Source organism: Delphinapterus leucas, chromosome 14 (genome assembly GCF_059928025.1).
Source record: "Delphinapterus leucas isolate spDelLeu-1000000601 "Yukka" chromosome 14, BTC_Dleu_Yukka2, whole genome shotgun sequence".
Lineage (NCBI taxonomy): Eukaryota > Metazoa > Chordata > Mammalia > Artiodactyla > Monodontidae > Delphinapterus > Delphinapterus leucas.
The window spans coordinates 37,735,188-37,756,268 of record NC_143142.1 but is presented as its reverse complement, the minus strand read 5'-3'; the positions used below and the strand labels follow the sequence as shown (position 1 = coordinate 37,756,268).

The 21,081-nt window shown below is 35.3% G+C and overlaps 1 protein-coding gene across 4 annotated transcripts in view; it reads left to right on the top strand.

Moving 5' to 3' along the window:
* The window catches only part of ROCK1 (Rho associated coiled-coil containing protein kinase 1), a 146,406-nt gene that overhangs the window by 117,497 nt on the left and 7,828 nt on the right, over positions 1-21,081 (top strand). For all 4 annotated transcript variants that reach the window (XM_022586800.3, XM_022586798.2, XM_089894965.1 and 1 more), the window contains 7 exons: positions 235-304; positions 2,837-2,931; positions 10,205-10,370; positions 12,000-12,093; positions 12,954-13,042; positions 14,274-14,462; positions 15,321-15,480. In XM_022586800.3, the coding sequence (XP_022442508.1) occupies positions 235-304; positions 2,837-2,931; positions 10,205-10,370; positions 12,000-12,093; positions 12,954-13,042; positions 14,274-14,462; positions 15,321-15,480 (863 nt within the window). The remainder of the gene's footprint in view (positions 1-234; positions 305-2,836; positions 2,932-10,204; positions 10,371-11,999; positions 12,094-12,953; positions 13,043-14,273; positions 14,463-15,320; positions 15,481-21,081) is intronic.

The following is a 21,081-nucleotide window of genomic DNA, read 5'->3' as shown; positions in this document are numbered from 1 at the left end:
TGCGCAGCATGCGGGATCTTACTTCCCCTATCAGGGATCAAACCTGTGCCCCCAGCAGTGGAAGTGCAGGGTCTTAACCACTGGACTGCCAGGGAAGTCCCTGAAGAATGATTTTTTGAAACAAAGGTTACTTTAGTAAACCTTTTTTATTGTAGCAACTTTAAGAAACAAAGAATGATGTAAAGTCTAGTATAAATAGGAGCATTTGTTTACTGTTTTCTCTTTTGTCTAAAGACAATACAGAGGAAATGAAGGACAGATGCGGGAGCTACAAGATCAGCTTGAAGCTGAGCAATATTTCTCGGTGAGAATCATTTTTAACATATAGACTGTTTCAAAACCTGACTTAAAACAAGGTATTTAGATTTTTAATGTGAACTATGATTCTTTTTCAAATGACTGTGAAGTAGTTTTCTCCCCTTCTTTATATCCCCATCTCTGCGTTTCATTTCTGGATCTGAGTTGGTGGTCTGTTTAAGTTGTAAAGAAATGACTGTTTTTGTGCAAATATTTCCAGAATTGCTTTCAACCTGGAGTTACATATAAGACTTTGTTAAGGGTTCTGTCTGCCTGGTAGCAAGCTCTGGTGGTTTAGAGTGCCAGTATTATCATGTGTGGTTCTTGTATACACATTATAGTGGCCTACATACATATATCTCTAGGTATAACTACATACAGTTGTGGGTATAACTAATGTTGAGGAGCTTTTTCCTGTTTTAGCCCTGTGTGCACTTTTATGCATCTGTTATCCTTTTTCTCCATAAAAATCATTTTCTTATTTGTTGCAGGCCAAGTTATTTTCATTACTACTGTTGATGAGCATTTATAGTTAATGCTTTGAGGCTTTATTGAAACCTCTGAATTTTTGTTTACTTCCTCTGGTTGCCAAGCTTGTGCTCTGCCATTTCAGCTTAACATTTATCTACCAGCTCCATTTCTCTTTCAGTGGCAGCCACCTTTCCTATGAGCTTTAAGCAGTGTAATTAAATGCATGGAGTTTGAGTTACACTGATAAACATGCCCTAGAAACCAAGTGTGAACAATATTGGAAGTAATGATTTCTCTAGTAAAAAATCTGGATACCATTAGAGCTCTACAGAATTTCACACAATTAAGAGCTTCATGCTGTACTCTTTTCATCTCCTAATAAATATGATGAGTTTCTACTTCTGTCTATTTCTTCTTGGCTTATTATACTATCACTGGAATATGTTTTTAAATTAAAAAATAATTCAAGATTGTTGAAAAACTTTTCCCTGAGTGTAAATTAACCTTAACTATTCAGTGTGTGGTACTGACTTCTGCAAAGTGGTCTGTAATATCAAGCACACCTTTTTGTCCCTAGGCTTCCACAGAGTAATCATTCAGTGCCTCCATGTTTGGGGATGGCTGTCAAGTGATTTGTGGTGGTTCCTATGGATTCTTGATTTTTGCCTGTATAAAAACCATACAAAATACTAACCCTGCCTTTAGTTTTGATTTATTCTATTGCTTGTGAGGACTGGGTTAGATGTTGCTAAATTTGATAAGTTATTATGAACCAAATTTAAGATTTTCTTTAATCTGGGCTTTCAAATCAGGTTATTTTTCTTTTTCTCTCTTCATTGATTACACATATAAATTTCAGTAATTGAAGTCAGAGAAAGGAGATATGAGAATCTTATTCCTAAATGCAGAATGGACTATTTCATTTTAGAAATTGTAAGCACTTAAACTAAAGCCAGCCATCATTCTTCCTTCATTTGCATTCCCATGGAAATGTACTTTTCCCCCTAGAGAAGTGCTATTTCTTAGAGGTATAATTCAGTGTACAGTGTAAAAGTAGTACTCCACAGCTATTTGCTGGTCCTTACTATTTTTTTCCTTATCTTTTAGACTAAAAAGGTTGGTTTAAAAAAAAGACATAGACTTCAGAATTGGAAGTTTACTCTGTAACCTCAGCATCTAACAGTGTGGGTCTAATACTTTTTCATACCTGTTAAATATTTGTTGATGGAGTTGGCAAAAACCTAGTGAATTTTGTAAGAATCATTGTTCTGTACTAAGTATATATTATTCATATGTTGACAGAACATTGATAAATCCTATTTATGGATATTTCTTCTACCTCTCAACCACCCACTTCATCACCCAAGAGAAGTGGCTTCTCTAACATTATTTACTTCAAAAATTGATCTAACTTTTAAATAAGTATTGCTTGCTAAGTTTCTTTATAATGTTTTTCCCAAATCAATATATTTAATATATTTTTGAGGTATAATTTATATATAATAAATTGTACCCATTTTAAGTGGTTGATAACTTCTGACATATGTGTATACTGTGACCACCACCACAATCAACATATAAAACATTTCCTTCACGGCCCTTTGGAGTCAATCTTCTCCACCCACCTCTATCTGCAGGCAACCACTGATTTGCTTTCTGTCTTATTGATTATTTTCACCTATTCTACAATTTCATATACATGGAATCATGTAGTACACACTCTTTAGCACCTGGTTTCTTTCATACAGCTTAACATTTTTTAGGTTTATCATGCTGTATATATTAGTAGTTCATTCCTTTTTATTGTTGAGTAGTATGGGTACATCACAACTTTAAAAATTCATCTGATGATAGATATCTGGGGTTGTTTCCAGTTTGGAGTTACCATGAATAAAACTGCAATGAAAATTTATGTATAAGACTCTGTATGGATATATATTTGTATTTGTCCTGGGTAAATACTTAGGAGTGGAATTGTTGGACCATGTGTTAATTGTTTATAAGAAACTACCAAACTGTTTTTTAACCTACCATAAACACTTACTTCTTCTTATCACTTGTTTTGCAGACACTTTATAAAACCCAGGTAAAGGAACTTAAGGAAGAAATTGAAGAAAAAAACAGAGAAAATTCAAAGAAAATACAGGAACTACAAAGTGAAAAGTATGTCCATTTTAGTTTAGAACAAGAATCAGTACTATAGCAAAACATTCTTAAATTTAAGTTTAAAGATAGAGAATAGATGTGCCATTATTCTGATAGCAGTGGAATAGCAAATCTTACTGGGCTAATTCAGAACAAATCAAACTAGATTTAGGCTAAATTTGCCTTTATGGTGAAGAAATGATTTGATACATTAACACTGTAGTGGTTGTACAGAGATTCACTAAATTGTGACAGTAAATTGTTTTCAAGGGTCTCTCAATCTTCAAACATCTATTTGTATATAAATAGTTCACGCTCGGGGCTTTCCTGGTGGTGCAGTGGTTGAGAGTCCGCCTGCCGATGCAGGGGACGCAGGTTCGTGCCCCGGTCCGGGAGGATCCCACATGCCACGGAGCGGTTAGGCCCGTGAGCCATGGCTGCTGAGCCTGTGCTCCGCAATGGGAGAGGCCACAACAGTGAGAGGCCCACATACCGCAAAAAAAAAAAAAAAAAAAAAGTTCACGCTGTATTTGCAAGTCATCATTTTATGTTAGGTAAAGGTATGCAGGGTCTTCCTCTTAGTATTATAATGCAGGTTAATTTCCATTGCATGTGTGCCTAGGGCCTTACAAGGAGGTGATCTTAGAAAGCTATTAAGTGTAACAACTGCTCATAGCTAGATAGCGTGAGAACAGACATTGAAACTAGTTTTCTCACATTGTTATATTCTTTTCCATATAACCACCTTTGAAAGAAATAAAAAATTTTAACTTTTATTGTTGAAGCAAACAAATACATAAAATAGCAAAACATGTAGTTTTATAAATTATATGACAAATATCATTATAACCACCACTGAACAAAATCTACCTCAGAAGCCCACTATATCCCTGCTTCTGCCTATGCCTCTTCCCTCCCAACCACAAGAGTAATCACTATCCTGATACTTATTTGTTGAAGGAACTGAATCATTTGTCCTGTATAGTTTTCCTCAGTTATGATTTTGCTGATTCTGTTTCCATAGTTAGTTGAACATTTTCGTCATCCTTCTGTGTTTTTTGCAAATCAATGGTTAAATCTAGAGTTTCACTGTTTAGTATGGTACCCACCAATCACATGTAGCCGTTTAAATTTAGTTCATTAAAATAAAATTAAAACTTTAGTTCCTCAGATGTACTAGTCACGACTTAGGTGCTTAATAGTCTTATATGGTCAGTGTCTACCATATTGGACAGCACAAGTGTAGAACATTTCTGTCATCGTAGAAAGTTTTACTGGACACCCCTAATCTGGAGGCTTAAACAGATTCAAATCTGGTTTTTAGAGGGAAGACTACCTCTGTTTTTAGCAACCATTGGCACTCAGTGCTTAGATCCTTAATACATTAGGTAAACTCTAAAGTAGGCACAAAGCTACATTTCCTGGTTTCTCTCTGTGACAGTAGTAAACTACTTTTGTAGAGTATAGTCTGTTGCCTATCATTTGTGTGGTATCTACAATATAATATACAGTCCCAGTTTATATGCATTCACAGTGAAGGGGACACCCAATCTGCTACATACTATATTGTTTCATGGGGTTGATATGTTTTCCCTTGTTTGATCTGTTTAAGAGAAATGTGTTGATCACCACTCTTGTGCTGTGTGCTGTGCTTCATGCCAGTGATATAATTATTAATAAGTTATGGCTCTTACCATCAAGTGCTTCAGAATCTAGTCAGGAAACAGACATAATTAAGGTAGGTGGCTATGACAAAGTGCTATTGGAATATACTGAAGGGGTATATATACCTCATCTTACCATCTGGGATTCAGAGAACATTCCCCAGGTGACAACTAAGCAGAGTAGAATTCACCAGGGAATGGGATATGGGTTGAGAACAGTATAGGCAAAAGCCAGTGTGTGATTTGGGAGCAGGAAATGCTTTCATTTGCCGGTAGGGAGACAGTTGATGACAGATGAGGCTGGAGAGATAAACCTGAGTCAGATTACAAAGGGCTTGTGTGTCATTGGGAATTATCAACATTGAAGAGTGGAAGATTTTATTTTTTTTGCCATTCTCTATTGTATATCCACATCACCTAGATCAGAGCTGGGCAAATAATAAGTATTCAATAAATATTCAATGAATAAATGAAAATTTAAGCTAGGGATTGACAAGATAGGGTTTTAGAAGTCTCCAGTCTTTAGAGAATGGATTGGAGTGAGGCAAAGCTGGGTGGATATAGGGAGTCCAGTTATACTGCCATAGGAATAATCTAGATATACAATTATAGTGGAAGTTGGCAGTAAAAGGAGGGGCAAGTGCATAGGAAAAAATAAGAAAGTAGAAGCAATATGAGTTGTAGATTTGAAGGTATGGGGATAAAAGTTAGGGAAAATTTCAGGTCAGCTCAAGTTTCTGACCAGGACAATTGGGTTTTTGGTAGTGGTAGTCCCTAAGCTAAAATACCAGTTCGGGGGGATGAGAGCAAACAAGGTTATTTCTATTTCACACCTACTGAGTTTGAGGTGCCTATGGGATGTCCAAAGAGAAATGGATATCAGACATTGGCATTATTGCTTTAGAACTCAAAGATAAGGACTTGAAGCCAATTCAACAGTCATTTCATGCTGAAACCACTAAGATAGATGACATTTATTAAGACAGTTGTGTTTGTCAGGGTTTATGAACTCTTGAGCCTATGATACCATACATGTAACTGGGTTGAAGTTAGTTGGATCTAAGTATCAATAGCATCCATTGCGTGAGTGTGAGGATTATAACAAAGTGAAGAGTTCATGTCCTCAGTTCTGAGTATTTGCTGCCACATGGTAGCACTGACCCAGTATTTCAAGATCTTCTGATTTTTCAAGAGAAGCCAGGAATCTCAGTTTTTATGTAAAACATTGGCCCAAATTTATTTTTAAGTGTGTATGTGTGCGTGCATGCATGTGCACGCACATGCAGGTACAGAAAGGAGGTAGGAGGGGACATTTATATGGACTCATTTGGCTCTCTCAAGCAACAAGTTGTAACCCCTAGTATAGGATAAGGAATGGGCAGAGGAAGGGAAAGTATAAAGTCACCCATAATACAAAGAGGAAAGCAGAGTGGGGTATCACAAATGCCAGGGGAATAGAATATTTCAAAAAAGAGAAAGTGACTTAAAATTCCAAATACTCAGAAAGGTCAAGTAAAAAATAAATTGTCCCATTATATTTAAGGTTGTTACCTTGTTGAGAACAGCTCGTAAATAGTGATGACAATATTGATAGGTACTATACTGAAGTAGACTGAGAAGGGTAGAAGTGGGAAGGGTAGAAGTACAGAGAGAGTAGAAAGCAGCCACATTGACCTCTTTACTATTCACAAACCAGTCTGTTACTCTTCTGCCTCAGGGCCTTTGGACTTGCTCATCCCTCTGCCTGGAACATTTTCCTTTGAATATCCACATGGGTTCTTCCTTTACACTCTTCAGGTCTAGGCCTAAATGTAATCTCGAGAGACCTTCCCTGAACACTCTTTCAAAAATTGAGAATGCCCTCACCTTACTGCCTAGCTGCCCAGCTCAGTACTTTCTTCCTTGTTTTATTTTTATCTTAGCACTTATCTCTTCCTAATATATTATAGAATTTGCTTACTTATTCTGTTGTTTTTCTCTTTCCATTCAAACTTAAGCTAAACAAAGGAAGGAATTTTCAGTTGTTTTGTTCTTAACTCTAATTCACTGCTGTATGCCTAGCATCTAGAATTGTACCTAGAACATTGTAGATGCTCAGTAAATATTTATTAAATCAAAAAATTCAAGAAACATAGTTGTTAAGGCAAGAAGCTATGGTTGTAGCTGGAGGAGACTGTGAAGGAGCGTCATTTCTTTTTAAAGATAGCGGAAATTTGAGCATTGGACAATGGCAAGGAAATCAGAGTGGAAAAAGTTGCACATCTGTTCACTGCTTCAAACAAAATTTCTGAGCACTTTCTATGGGCCAGATGCTTTTCTAGGCATTTGGAATATAGCAGTGAATAAGAACAAAGCCCCTGCTTATAATCTTATAATCTAGAAGCATAGGGAATTATTGATAAATTGATTTCTTAAAGGAGATAGAAGAATAAAAGTGAGAGATTGGCCTTAAACATCAGTAAAGACAGGTCTTTTACTATGGAGAGTTGTGAAGGAAGTCTGGATGAATGTAGTTGCAGATAATTTATCTGAACCTGATGCAAAGCAGTAACCCCAGATGAGAACATGTTATCCATCTGAAGCCCTGCATTACCACCCCTTAGTATTCATGGACTTACCAATGGCAGTATTTTTTTTATCTTTTCCTAACTCCCCTACTCTTCTAGACAACTATTTTCTATCTTTTTCTCCCTCCTCAAATCAACAACTTCTCCTTGTTCTCATACTCAGCAAATGGCCTTGCTTCCTGGAAGTCATAGAACATCTTCTCTCTTCCACCACCATAGCTACTAACCTGTTTGCGTCTGTACCTAAAACCCTACCGTCCTTCTGATTCATGTAAATGGACAAAATTTACATGAATTTACCTAAAGGCAGCCCCTCGATCCCATCCCTTTCTGCCTACTTAAGAGTATGACTCCAATAATACTCTCATCTTTCCTACATCGTTTTTTCCTTTCTGTAGTCATTCCTATTGTTATATAAGCATACAGGTAAACATATCCTTAAAAAATAACCTCCTTTTCTTTTTTGTTTTTTTGTAAGCGTTTTAAAATTTTATTTATTTATTTATATTGTTGGCTGCGTTGGGTGTTTGTTGCTGCGCGCAGGCTTCCTCTAGTTGCGGTGAGTGGGGGCTACTCTTCGTTGCAGTGCGCAGGCTTCTCGTTGTGGCTTCTCATGTTGCAGAGCACGGGCTCTAAGTGTGAGGGCTTCAGTAGTTGTGGCTTGCGGGCTCCAGAGCACAGACTCCGCGGTTGTGGCACACGGGCTTAGTTGCTCTGCAGCATGTGGGATCTTCCTGGACCGTGGATCAAACCCATGTCCCCTGCATTGTCAGGTGGATTCTTAACCACTGCGCCACCAGGAAAGTCCAGCCTGATTTTCTTTAAACTACATATCTACTTCCAGGTAGCATCCTATTTTTTTGCTTCCTTTTGTAGCAAACTTCCTTGAAAAGTGACATACCATTTATCATCAGGTCCTCTTCTCCCATTCTCTCTCGAGCTCACTCAAGACTTTTGTACTTATTACTCTACCAAAATAACCCTTTTCAAGGCCACTGGTGACTTCCTAATAGCTAAAAACTATATTCAGTTCTCAGTCCTTATCTTATTTAATAGCAGCAATTGACATAATTGATTACTGTCTCTTGACAAAATTTCTTTATTGGCTTCTGTGACACCAAACACTGTTTTCCTCTTATTGAACTGGTTGCTCTTCCTCACCTTCTTTGCTCCTTTGTCCTTTCCCATCTCTGAGACCTTTAAAGTTTGGAGGACCCAAGGGATCACTCCCTACTTGTTCTCATCTAGCCTCAGGGCTTTAAATAGCATCTTTGTACAAGTATATTCTCCCCTGAATTCCAGACTTGTAAATCTAGCTGTCTGTTTGACATCTCCACTTGAGTGTTTAATAAGCATCTTATATGTAACATGTCCAGAAAAAATGCCTTACTCCCTCACCTTGCCAACCTGCTCCTCCCTGTCTTCCCCATGTCAATATTAGCTATTCTGTTATTCCTAGTTGCTTAAATCCAAAACTTGGAGTCATCCTAGACTCTTCTTTTTTTCTTATACTCTGCATGAAATCCATCAATAAATCCTAGCTATAACTAAAAAAAACATGTCCATAATATGATCACTTCTCACCACTTTTAACATTTACCAGCTTGACCCAAACTACCATCATCTCCAATCTCGATTATTTCAGTTGCCTCCTAACTGGTATCTCTGCTTCTACCATTGTTCCCCTTCTAGTCTGATCTTAAACAACCAGAATGATCTTTTTAAGACAGAATACTCAGTGTAAAAGCCAAAGTCCCTATATTGTTTTAGAAAGCCTTACAATACCTGTTCTCTCTCCCCACTTCTCTTACTACATCTCACAACTCCCCCCAACCCCTCTTCACTCTGCTCACATTAGCTTCCTTCAGAACATTTAGGCACTTGGTATTAGATGTTTCCTCTGCCTGAAGCTGTATTCCCGGATACACTGCATGGCTCTCTTACTTGCTCCATATATTTCCTCAAATGTCAGCTTAGCAGAGAGGCCTCCTTGATCACCCTCTATAAAATAGTGACCACACTCACAGCCTCTTCACCTTTCTTTTCATTGTTCTGTGTGATATACTGTATATTGTTCATTTCTTTAAACTGTCTCACACTACTAACGTATGTTTTCTGAGGGCAGGGAGTTTGTTACTGCTGTATGCCTTAATTCTTAGAACAGTGTTTGGCACATAGGAACATTCAAATATTTGTTGGACAAAAACAATTGTCCAAAAAATTATTTTTTGTAGTTACTATATGTCTTCCTCTTTAGGCTTGAGGCAGCCTAAAGTATTTGTATTACTCTCTTAATAGAAAATAGTTGGAAGTCATTCATTCATTCATTTAATAAACATTTATTGAGCACCTACTGTATGTAGGGGTTACAATTATGACCAAGATAACTTATCGAAGACAGGTTCTTTGGGAAGAGCAGGCAAACTGCAGTGATCTGGTCGGTCTGAATGTCAATTCTGAAAGGCTTTTAAAATGTAATTCCTAAGGAGCATTTCTAGAATAGTTTACGGTGGTTTGCAGGTCTATTTATAAGTCTTCATAATCTCATTGAATTTCAGAGCTGGAAGGGACCTCAAAAATAATGTAGTTTAATCCTCTCGTTTTATGGATTTGATTAAGTTGAGCTCCAGTAAGTATAATGAACTTGCCCAGTGTCCCTAACCAATTAGGTAGTGGTAGAATGGGGATAAGGGTCCAGGCCTGGCCTCTTGATTTATAAGCCAATGACTTTTCCACTGTGCCATGCTGCGTTTCATTCCAGATCCCAACACATTCCCTTCTGGAAGTAGACCTCTTGCCATTGTTTTATTACCTTTTCCTTAGTTAAGCAAAATAGCAGGTACAAGGTTAAAGTGTCCTTTGCTTTTATAGTTTTTCTAAGTGTGAGAGGTTAAATTCATTACTTTCATAGGAAGTCTGTAATGGATTCAAGGTTTATTTTAAGCAATGAAATACTTAATTCTTTTTATCATTTAAAAAGAATTGTGTTTTTAAGCATATGATTAAGTTAGAAGAATGAATTGAATTTGTTTACATTCATTTCTCTTTTAAATCTACTAGAGAAACTCTTGCTACTCAGTTGGATCTAGCAGAAACAAAAGCCGAGTCTGAGCAGTTGGCTCGAGGGCTTCTGGAAGAACAGTATTTTGAATTGACCCAAGAAAGCAAGAAAGCTGCTTCAAGAAATAGACAAGAGATTACAGATAAAGAGCACACTGTTAGTCGGGTAAGTGTGATAGTTCATTAAGTTATGTGATTAAAATTAATTTAAAAATCAAAATAGGTTACATGTTAAAGTGTTTGGGTAAGTGTAAGTGCATGAGTATTTACTTATACACAATGGTCAACTTGTACTCATGTATAAAATAATTTATATAATCTAAAACAATTGTTAATGATTGAAATTCTTATTCAGTGTATAAGGGTTTTTTCCCTTTCTGGCTGTAGATCTTAATATATTTTCTGTGAAGAAATGCTTACCTTAAATTCATTTGTTTTATTATCTTAATAAATTGCAACTGATTTCATGACCAGAATTCTATAAAATTCAGAGAAACTATTTTGGGATAAAAAATTCTTTGTGGATATCTACAAATCCATTATAGAAAAAACAGTACTACAAACAATTACCTATTCCTGAAATTTATACTATGGTCTATGTATTATGGAGCTAGAAAGGGAAGTTAGAGAGATTTTTCTTCTTGGTGGTGAAGCCACCATCAAGTGCTCTGGCATAAGCAGGTCTGAGTTCAAATCCCAGCTTTGCCCCTAAGAAGTTACATGGTCTTGGCAGTTTGCTTTAACTTCTCCAAGCCTCAGATTCTTCATCTATAATATAGAAACAATACCTATTCCACAGGTTTCTTACGAAGATTAAATGAAATCATATAAATAGAAGGGTGAATAAGTACATTACTAAAAGACATTGTTGGAGGACAGAGGAAATGAAAAGTGCCCACCGAACTGAGAAGGTATCTTGAGACCGAAAAACAAGGCAGGCAGCTCCGTATAATCAGTGGATCAGTTTATTATAGGGTACCCTACTCACAGAGTGGGTTTGGACAGACAACGATATGGAAGTATTCACAGCTGCCCTCCGTACCACCAAGGGACCATTGGGACAATGTTATAGTTAACCTAGGATATGGGGGGTATGTGCTTGGAAATAGGAAGTGCATTCCTACGTCAAGATTTATGAATGGATAACTAGTCTCGTAGGTACCAGGAATATGTCAGCAAAGGTCTTCATCATTGATTGGGGACTAACAGAGCATAGAGGCCACCTGGTCTTAATGATTATTAAATAGTATCTATTAACTACAAAGCCCTTGATAACAAAGAAGTGATTTTTACCACACGGTACAATTCTGGATAGGGTCCGGGGAAGGACAGGAGGAACTATATGGGCCCACAGTGGCATCATTTATGCTAACAGCCATACAATAATCATCAAACATTTTAAATTGTCATTTTCATCATCATTATTCAGATGAAGAAACTGAAGCCCAGAAAGGTTGTGACTTGCTAAGGGTCACAGAGCTAGAAAACTAAATGCACATTTCCTAGTTTCTAGTCTCGTTCTCTTTTCATTACATTTTTTATTCCTTCCGTTCATATGTAATGTGTATATACACACACACTGGAATAATTTTTGGAAGCTAACAATTGTTTTCAAATATTTTGAATTTAATTATATCCACATATTTTAAACTGGAAACCCGATGTTTTTATAATTAAGCAATGTCTGACCTGTCCTCATCTATGGAAAATGCAAGTATTTTTTTAAAGGTTATTGCTTTAAATATGGAACTAGCAAAGAGACTATATAGCTTAAACGTTTCTGTGCCTTGTTTAGCTCGAAGAAACGAACAGTATGCTAACCAAAGATATTGAATTATTAAGAAAAGAAAATGAAGAGCTAACTGATAAAATGAAGAAGGCAGAGGAAGGTATGTAGGATTTTTTTAAAAATCATAAGTTAAATCAAGTTCAGAGGTAAATCTTTATGTTGTGCATTAGGTTTTTGAAATATTTGTTTTCATATATTAAATAACTTTTGTAGCCTTAAGTATTATCTTAGTAGAACTTAAATATTCTCACCACCAAACCCCACAAAAAGGTGAATATGTGAGGTGATCGATGTGTTAATTAACTTGATTGTGGGGGATCCTTTCACAATGTATGTGTATATCAATTCATCACATTGTACACTTTAAATATCTTAAAATTTTAGTTGTCTGTTATACCTCAATAAACTGAAAAAAATCTTTTAAAAAAAAATTAATTAATTTTATTTATTTATTTTTGGCTGCATTGGGTCTTCATTGCTGCGTGCGGGCTTTCTCTAGTTGCGGCGAGCGGGGACTAACTCTTCACTGTGGTGCGCAGGCTTCTCATTGTGGTGGCTTCTCTTGTTGCGGAGCACGGGCTCTAGGCACGCGGGCTTCAGTAGTTGTGGCTCCCGGGCTCAGTAGTTGTGGAGCACAGGCTTAGTTGCTCTGCCGCATGTGGAATCTTCCCGGACCAGGGCTTGAACCGGGGTCCCCTGCATTCGCAAGCGATTCTTAACCACTGCGCCACCAGGGAAGCCCTGGAAAAATATCTTAATGAAGTTACTGAAAGTTATTATGTGGTATATGCTAATTTGAATAATTAGTTATTGTTACTAATAACTAAGAATTAAATATTTTATTGCTTAAAATAAACCTTGAATCCATTACAAAATTTCTATAAAAGTATCTCATTGTTACTTTGCAAGGCAGAAATTAATTAATGCCATGCAATGACATTTTATGTAATTTGTTGACAGAATATAAACTGAAGAAGGAGGAGGAGATCAATAATCTTAAGGCTGCCTTTGAAAAGAATATCAATACAGAACGAACCCTTAAAACGCAGGTATACATGCTCTTAGCCTTTTCCATGTGTTTGCATTTGAGTATCATATATTCAGAAGTTAATATTTGCTCTTCATGTCCTTTTCTTAAAACTGAGATTATAAGGTTCAAGCTTTTCATTAGAACAAGTAATGTAATATTCTTTCTTCATTAAATGTGGAAGACTTATTCAGGAAGTAGGATTTCAATCGAGTTAAGAAAGCTGATTCGTCTAGTCACCTGATTAGTGAAGAATTTGTTTTAGATTGTATGGAAAACCTACAATTGACAGTAGGAAAACTTAATGAGGAGAAACCACATACTTGACTGAAGTCAAGAGAGAAGAATGGGGAGTGAGTAAGAAACTTAAAAGCGGTGGAGGTATCATTTTGCTTTGTATTTTGCAGCTAGATCAGATTTTTTACAGTAAAACTTGGTATCTTGTCATTTTACCAAGTTATCCAGTAGTTTAAATTCTTCATAAGGTGCTGTGTACCTCAGTTGATTTTTACAGTAAAATAAATATTTTCTACTTGATAGCTCCTTACCACTAATCTATTCTCCCTCTCAACAATCCTTCAACTAGTCTTTCAAAAATGCACTTAATACCTGTTGAAAATCCTTCAGTGGAGATTTTACTTCCCTTTATACCAAAACAGAGACCATGAAGAAAAAGACTGACATTTATTACATACAAAAAAGTCCAAAAGAACATAAGTTGAAAGAAAATAAACTAGGAAGAATATTTGCAGCATATATAGATAAATATAAAGAGCATCTGCAAAAAAGAAAAAGACAATCCAATAGAAAAAAAGAAAAAGTAAGGGACACTTAACAGAAAAAAGAAGCAGTATCACTCTGTACTGTCATGCTTGCTTATCCTGCTCCTCCACCAGACTAGGATGCCTTTGGGGCATAATTGTATTTTCTGTCCTTGTCTCTAGTGCCTAGAGACATGCAGTATACATGCAGTATAATATACATGCAGTATAATAAGTGCTGAATAATTGTTGAACAACAACTGGATTTTTGCAAGCCTGTCTGGTTCTTACATTTGAACAATGAGATGAATCAATAATAGTTACTTGTGCTACCAGTTATCATATTCCAACATTCATTAGGTTCTCCTAATTTTCACATACACAAAAAGTCCTGCTTCCTGATTTTGAAGAAAAATATATATTTTTAGTGGAGATTTAAATTGGGTAGCTACAATGAAGAACCTTATTAATAACATTTTAATATTTTAATAGGCTGTTAACAAGTTGGCAGAAATAATGAATCGGAAAGACTTTAAAATTGACAGAAAGAAAGCTAATACACAGGATTTGAGAAAGAAGGAAAAGGAAAATCGAAAGCTACAACTTGAACTCAACCAGGAAAGAGAGAAATTCAACCAGATGGTAGTGAAACATCAGAAGGAACTGAATGACATGCAAGCGGTAAGGTTGTGTGTTGTACTTGTAGGATTATTTTAAATTGTTATTACTGTATATACTTATTGTCTACTGATCTCATTTAGTTTTTTTAGTATAAAAATCATATTTAGGTTTATATTCTCCATAATTTGATTACTGTTACTCTGATTTGAACCATGATCTTGAAAAAATAGAAAGATACTCTGTTGCCTATTAACTATGACTTGAGTAATTTTTACCCCTTAGCATCAGCTTGATTAGAGATCCTACTTTTAGAGAAACAACCAAGGGTTTTGCCTCTTTGGCTTCAGACTGAAATTGAGATATGACTGGTATAATATTGACTATAGTTGGGATAGTGGAATTGGAGTATTATAGCCCTTTTGTTTCCTCTGATAAGGACTCACTTTTCAAAATATCAAGCTTAATTTCTTTGATGCTTCCTAGCTTAATAGCACAAAATTGAGAACATGGTCTCTGATCTTAGGCAGACTTAGATACAAGCATTGACTCCATCATTTATGGTTTTACCATCCTGAGAAGCTTTCTATATCTTTTAAATTATTTTGTTTGAAGCCATAAAAGCAATTTCTATTGTTTTAACAGGTGTTTGGTTTTGGTTTTTGATGCTTTGTATTAAAAAAAAAAACTTATTTAAAGCAAAGAGAAAAGGAGCTTATCCAAGCAATGCATTACTGAGGAAGAGAACTTGCACATTTATAGTTGTATTAAAATCTGTGGTAGTAAACATTCATGAAGTTTACAGTAAATTTTTAGTATTAATAATTCTAGATTACATATAGTTCCACTAATTCTTAATTTCTAATGTTGGAAATTTTGATCTTGATTCTTTATATTATCTTGGTATTTTTTAAAAAATAGCAATTGGTAGAAGAATGTACACATAGGAATGAGCTTCAGATGCAGTTGGCTAGCAAAGAGAGTGACATTGAGCAATTGCGTGCGAAACTTTTGGACCTATCAGATTCTACAAGTGTTGCTAGTTTTCCTAGTGCTGATGAAACTGATGGAAACCTTCCAGGTAAGAATATTTTCTGTTACTTCATTCAAGTTTGCTTAAACGTCATGGAAATTAATGTAGATTTCTTTCATTTGGATTTCTACCTCTTTGTTGTTTTGTCCATGGATTCTTAAGAAGGGATTTATGTTTCTGATAGCCAGAGTCTGATGACATTTGTATACCTAGTGCATTTTATAGAATAAAAGCAGTCATAAGCAGTCTTAGGCTATTAAAATAGATCTGAGTGGCTCTAACTAAATAGAAACTTGAAGATGTTTATGAATCAGTATTGAACCAGCCTAATGCCATGGTGAAAGTTGAAGCTGCTGCTACAACTCTCACCATTTAAGGAGGATTGTACATGTTTTCATGAGTAGCAGCTCTGCAGTGTTTTATGTATTTTTTTGCTAAAACTAAGAACTATACTTAATAATCAGAACCACAGCAGCTCTATATAGAAGCCCACCTAATGCTATAGTGATAAACTTTAATCAGACTTGAAGTTTCAAATTTGGTGAACTAGATAAAAGGGGTTGGAAGTTGCAGAGAGGGGGCAGGAAGTCAAGTAAAGGCAACAGCGAGTAGCTAGGATTTCAGACTTTTTCTTCTTTTTCCTTTTTTTTTTCTAGTGGAGAATCAATTGAAAAATAAACACAGCCTCATTCTTGGGTTCATTGTAGTGTAGGTTATAGTACATTTATGTCTTTTTAACAGAGATGAACGAACAATACACATATTACAGGTTCAATTTAGAAATGAATAGGTTATATATATTAAAACATGCATTACAGATTTTAAAGGCATACACACACACACAACACATTTGACCTACTACATATTCTTAGTTCAAGGTCTTGAAAGTTTTGTAACATGGTCCTAAACTTGAAAATAGATTTTATTTAATGTATTTCGTGAATAATGCATAAAAAGATATGAACCAGCACATTTGATATAATAGGGATCTGTTTTAACAGATATGACTTGTTTTTTGAGAATTTGATATAAGAAACTTGATAGACTACTTAGAAAATTTTACGTTATCATTCTTGGTCAAGAAAGTGGGACTCAAAGTAGGAAGTGAATTCAGTTCTTATTTGTATTCTGTGTAATCCCTGCCCTCATTCTTCGGTGGCTTTGCTAGCCCAAAATGAGATATCTGGAAAGGGAAGAACAGGGAATAAATATTTCTTACTCCAGTGGTCAAGAAATTCCTTCTGTATTCCCATTTTTGGCTCTCTGAAACCTCCTGCCTCTTGAGAATCTTGTAGGTGCACGTCCTTATCAGAGGATCACTTTGGATTTAATAAGAATCTCTAGCTTCAGCTGTTGTTTGAACATCTTTCTAAAGTTATGACATAATCATCAGTTAAAAAAGAGTATGAATTTTAGGGCTGTTTGTCTACATTCCTTCACTTGTTGAACTGAAATTGTAGTTTAGGTTCCCTCTTCATTAACCCCAAGATATTTCTAGAGTTATTTAGTTAAAGGAATTCTTTCTCTAGTGTAGGTTAAATATCCTGACGAGGTTTTTGTCTTTATCCCACCCATTTCCCTTTAACTTTGTTTATAATGTCTTACTATGTATGCCTTGGTTTTCCTTGTATTAAGTTAAACATTTCAGAGACTGATTCATTATTGGTGAATGCTGTCTAGAGGATTTGAATTGAAAGATGAGGTTGGGAGAAGGTAATGAGTTTTATCTTTCATCCTGGCTTATTCAGGAAGGCTAAACTCAAAGCATCATCAGGTGGTTTGATTGGCAGACTTAGGTGAGATATCCATTTAGATTTCAGAATCCTGACCTAATAAATCCACTCAGGAGTCAGTCAGCAAAGAGATTTTTAAATTTTTCTACTGGCTCCATTCTGAGTATATAATATTTAGAATAGCTTTGTATTTTCAGAGATTTTGCTTTTAAGGATTTCAAAGTTCAAACAAAGTGGGAAAACAAAAAGGCTCTGGTGGCCATTCTCCATTGCTATAAAGGGAGACCAATTAGGGTATCTATTTCTCTATTAACTGTGTTCTCAGTTTGAACTTTACAGAGGTCTCTGTAGTGCTGAACCTTTTCATATTGGAGACTATGGCTTTCATATTGGAGATGGAAATTAATGGATAATCATTACCAATGTTATTTTACCTCTGTGTCAGATATTTTACTAGTAAATTGAAAATATGTACTAAGTCTGCCATTTACTATATCTCTGGCAAATAAAGTTAAGGTTTTGTGGTAATATCTAGGAAGAATTGTAAAGAATTTTGGTATTCACTCTTGTGAAACGAACATGATAACACTACACTACGGAAACTTGATGCGGTATTCATCCTTAATTTGAGAGAGTTACATATCATTCAAGTGTCTGAAAGATTTTTTTGAAGGTGATGATTAATTTTACTTAGTTTGGAAAACTGATAAATGAATTTAAACTACAGATTTACAAAGGGAGGTCTTAGAATAGTTAAATAGTTAAAATGAAGGCCTTTTGAAATATTGATCATATTTTTAGTTCAGTGAGATGGTTTTTTAAGTAGTTAGGTGGATAAACTGATAATATACTTTATTTCTCATAGATTTCATCATTCAATATAAAGAATCTCATTTAATTATCTTGTTTATTTAGAGTTCAGCCTCTGTCATTTTCTCAGCTGACATCTTGTCATTAACTAGATTAAATCTCTCTAAGTTTCCCAATTCTAAAAACCTTAGAGAAAATGGTTATCCTTCTCTGACTTATAACCCTTTGAAGTTCTTAATATCACTTTCATTCTCTTATGTCTTCATCCTCCTTTTGGTTCTGTGGCAGGTTGTGGCCTTAGCACTGTAAATATAAAGGTTACCCTCTAGGGTTAAGGTTTTCCTATTGCCTAGATGACAGAAAGACTAAGGTGATATCTGGCTCTCCTTCCTTGTTTTTTTCCTTTACTTATGGAAATATTGACCTAAGAATCTGAAAAGAATGTAAAAATAGATGAAGCATTAAGAACACTGGTATCAGCATTCCATTAATATTCATTATCTCTTATGGATTATCTGCATCATTCTCTTTCCATCCAGCTTGATCTCAGACTTTGTAACTTAAACCTGTGTATGGTGGATTTCTTGGTATGTTTCCAAGTATTTGAGTATATAAGAGTTTCTGACTTTGCCCAAATCTAATCAATGATTGGAGATCATCAGTACATCTGAATTCTTGAGCATTGATTTTTTTTTCTTTTTTATATCACTTCTGAATATAATTTTAGAATTTTGGAGTGATTCTCTACCTTTATTTCTTAAGCAGTATGTAGTTTATCAAGTAAACTTTGGTAGTCTTCAGTGGTTAGCTTTGATGTTTAAATTGGCTGTATTTGATACTGATTTACATATAGTTAACATCTTTCTTATTTGGGTAAAGGAGTTAATTGCTGATATTGCAGTAGTGCACATCTAAATTTTTTTGTAAGTTAAAATTGCTCTACAAATATGTAAAACCTGGGACCAAGTTGTTTTTGTACTTCAGTAGTATGTTATTGATAATAATATAGACTTAGAAGTCCTCAGCATTTCTTTTATTTATCTGGAGAAGCTGATTTCTGTGCTTGTATTGTAAAAGATAGAATTTAGAGCATTATACTTTCAGATTGCCACTTAGGTCACAAGTGGTCATAGTTTTGAAGGAGGTCTTTATATACTTAAAAAAAAACTGGTATATTAACTTGCATGTAAGACAGAAGTAAGTAGTTTTTTTTATTTATCACTGAGCTTAGTTTACCTGCTTCTCTGAAGGGAATTCACCAGAAGGAAAGACTAAGATTCTCTCCTATAACATTATTGTTTTAAATTAGCAAAAACCTTCACATATCTTCAGCATCTTTTTTGAGTTCCTAATTTCTTCATTTTATTTAAATTAGAGCAAATATAAAATTGGGCTTATTTAATTCATAAAATGCCTTTGGTGTATAAAATTTCTGTAGGAACACTGAAATGACATACATTCAGTCATACAGTCTTCAACATACAACAATTCATTGAAAATATATTTCAGACCTAGAGCCAGAAAGCATAAATATTTTTGGCATTTATTCTCATAGAGAAATAACTTGGAGGGAGGAATATTTTGGCATACACAATTTTGTATAAATGTCAAGATTTCAGTGGCTTTTACATCTTTTATTTTTAGTGAGGAATTACTGGTATTAAATGGACTTTGGCACACTGAAGGGAAGTTTTCCTAGCAATAACTTTTTTCCTTTTCTACAACAGAATATTTGTGAATGATCAACAGCCTTCTGTATGTTACTTAATATAAAGCAGCCCTTTGGTTTTTAAATTACAACCATTATTTAAATAGAGGGTGAATTTAATTGGCTAAGTCAGAAAAAAAGAATTGCAAAATAAGCAAAAAAGGTATATCAGGTACCTACTCTGTGTGTCAGATGCCTTGGAGTATATATTTTAAAAAAGCGGGGCTTCCCTGGTGGCGCAGTGGTTGAGAGTCCGCCTGCCGATGCAGGGGACATGAATTCGTGCCCCGGTCCGGGAGGATCCCACGTGCCGTGGAGCGGCTGGGCCCGTGAGCCATGGCCACTGAGCCTGCGTGTCCGGAGCCTGTGCTCCGCAACGGGAGAGGCCACGACAGTGAGAGGCCCGCGTACTGCCAAAAAAAAATAAATAAATAAAATAAAATAAAAATTAAAAAAATAAATTAAATAAAGTGTTAGTATATGGTCCCCTGCTCTCACAAAACTTACCAAGGAAATGCCCGATGGAACAAATTAATTATTGATGAACTAAATAACGGCAACTAAGAAAAAAACTTGGGAGAAGAAGGGGATCATTTTGAACTGAAGTTTCTTACTATTTCTTCGACTTTAACAAAAACAATTTAGATGAAGGGGAATAACAAAAGCATAGGGCATTAGGTACAGGGAAGAAGTTGGAACAATAACATTACTCCTGATTTAGTTAACTGCAAAGCTTGTTTAAGGAAAGAATATCATTGTGCTCTAGGAATTTAAACTCAGAAATTAGACTGCCTGGGTGAACCCTAGAGTTTTGACAGTTGCTGTGATTACCTTTGGGTAAGTTAGTTCACCTTGCTAAGCCTTAGTCTCTTCATTTGTAAATGGAGGATGATAGTAGAACCTGTCTTATCCTATATTCCTAAGAATGTAATATCCTATGTTCATGGGACTATTATAGATTATTTATGAGGTATTCCTTGTAAAGCACTTGGGAAATAATAAATGTACAGTAGATGTTACCTATTGTTATCATTACTGTAAGACCGAACTGTTTCACACTTTTAAGTTATATGGAGGAGGGTAATATATATTCCCCTTAGGGGTCATGATTTGAGCCATGGTATAATGTCACATTATAGCATTGTACCTTACAGTTGGTCACTTGTCCCTTCTTTTGTGTTTCAAATATAATAGATCTAAAAAAACAGTTAAATGTTCTTATCTCTAACCTGATATAAAATAATCATTTCTAAATGGAATCATCTTTTTCCCCCAGATATTTTTAATAAACATTAATTATATTAAAATAGTAATAATAATTATAAAATGCATTGATCAGATTAGTCAAAGAATTTCTGGTATGCACAAACTGCTAAAACATTAGCAGTTTTACCAACT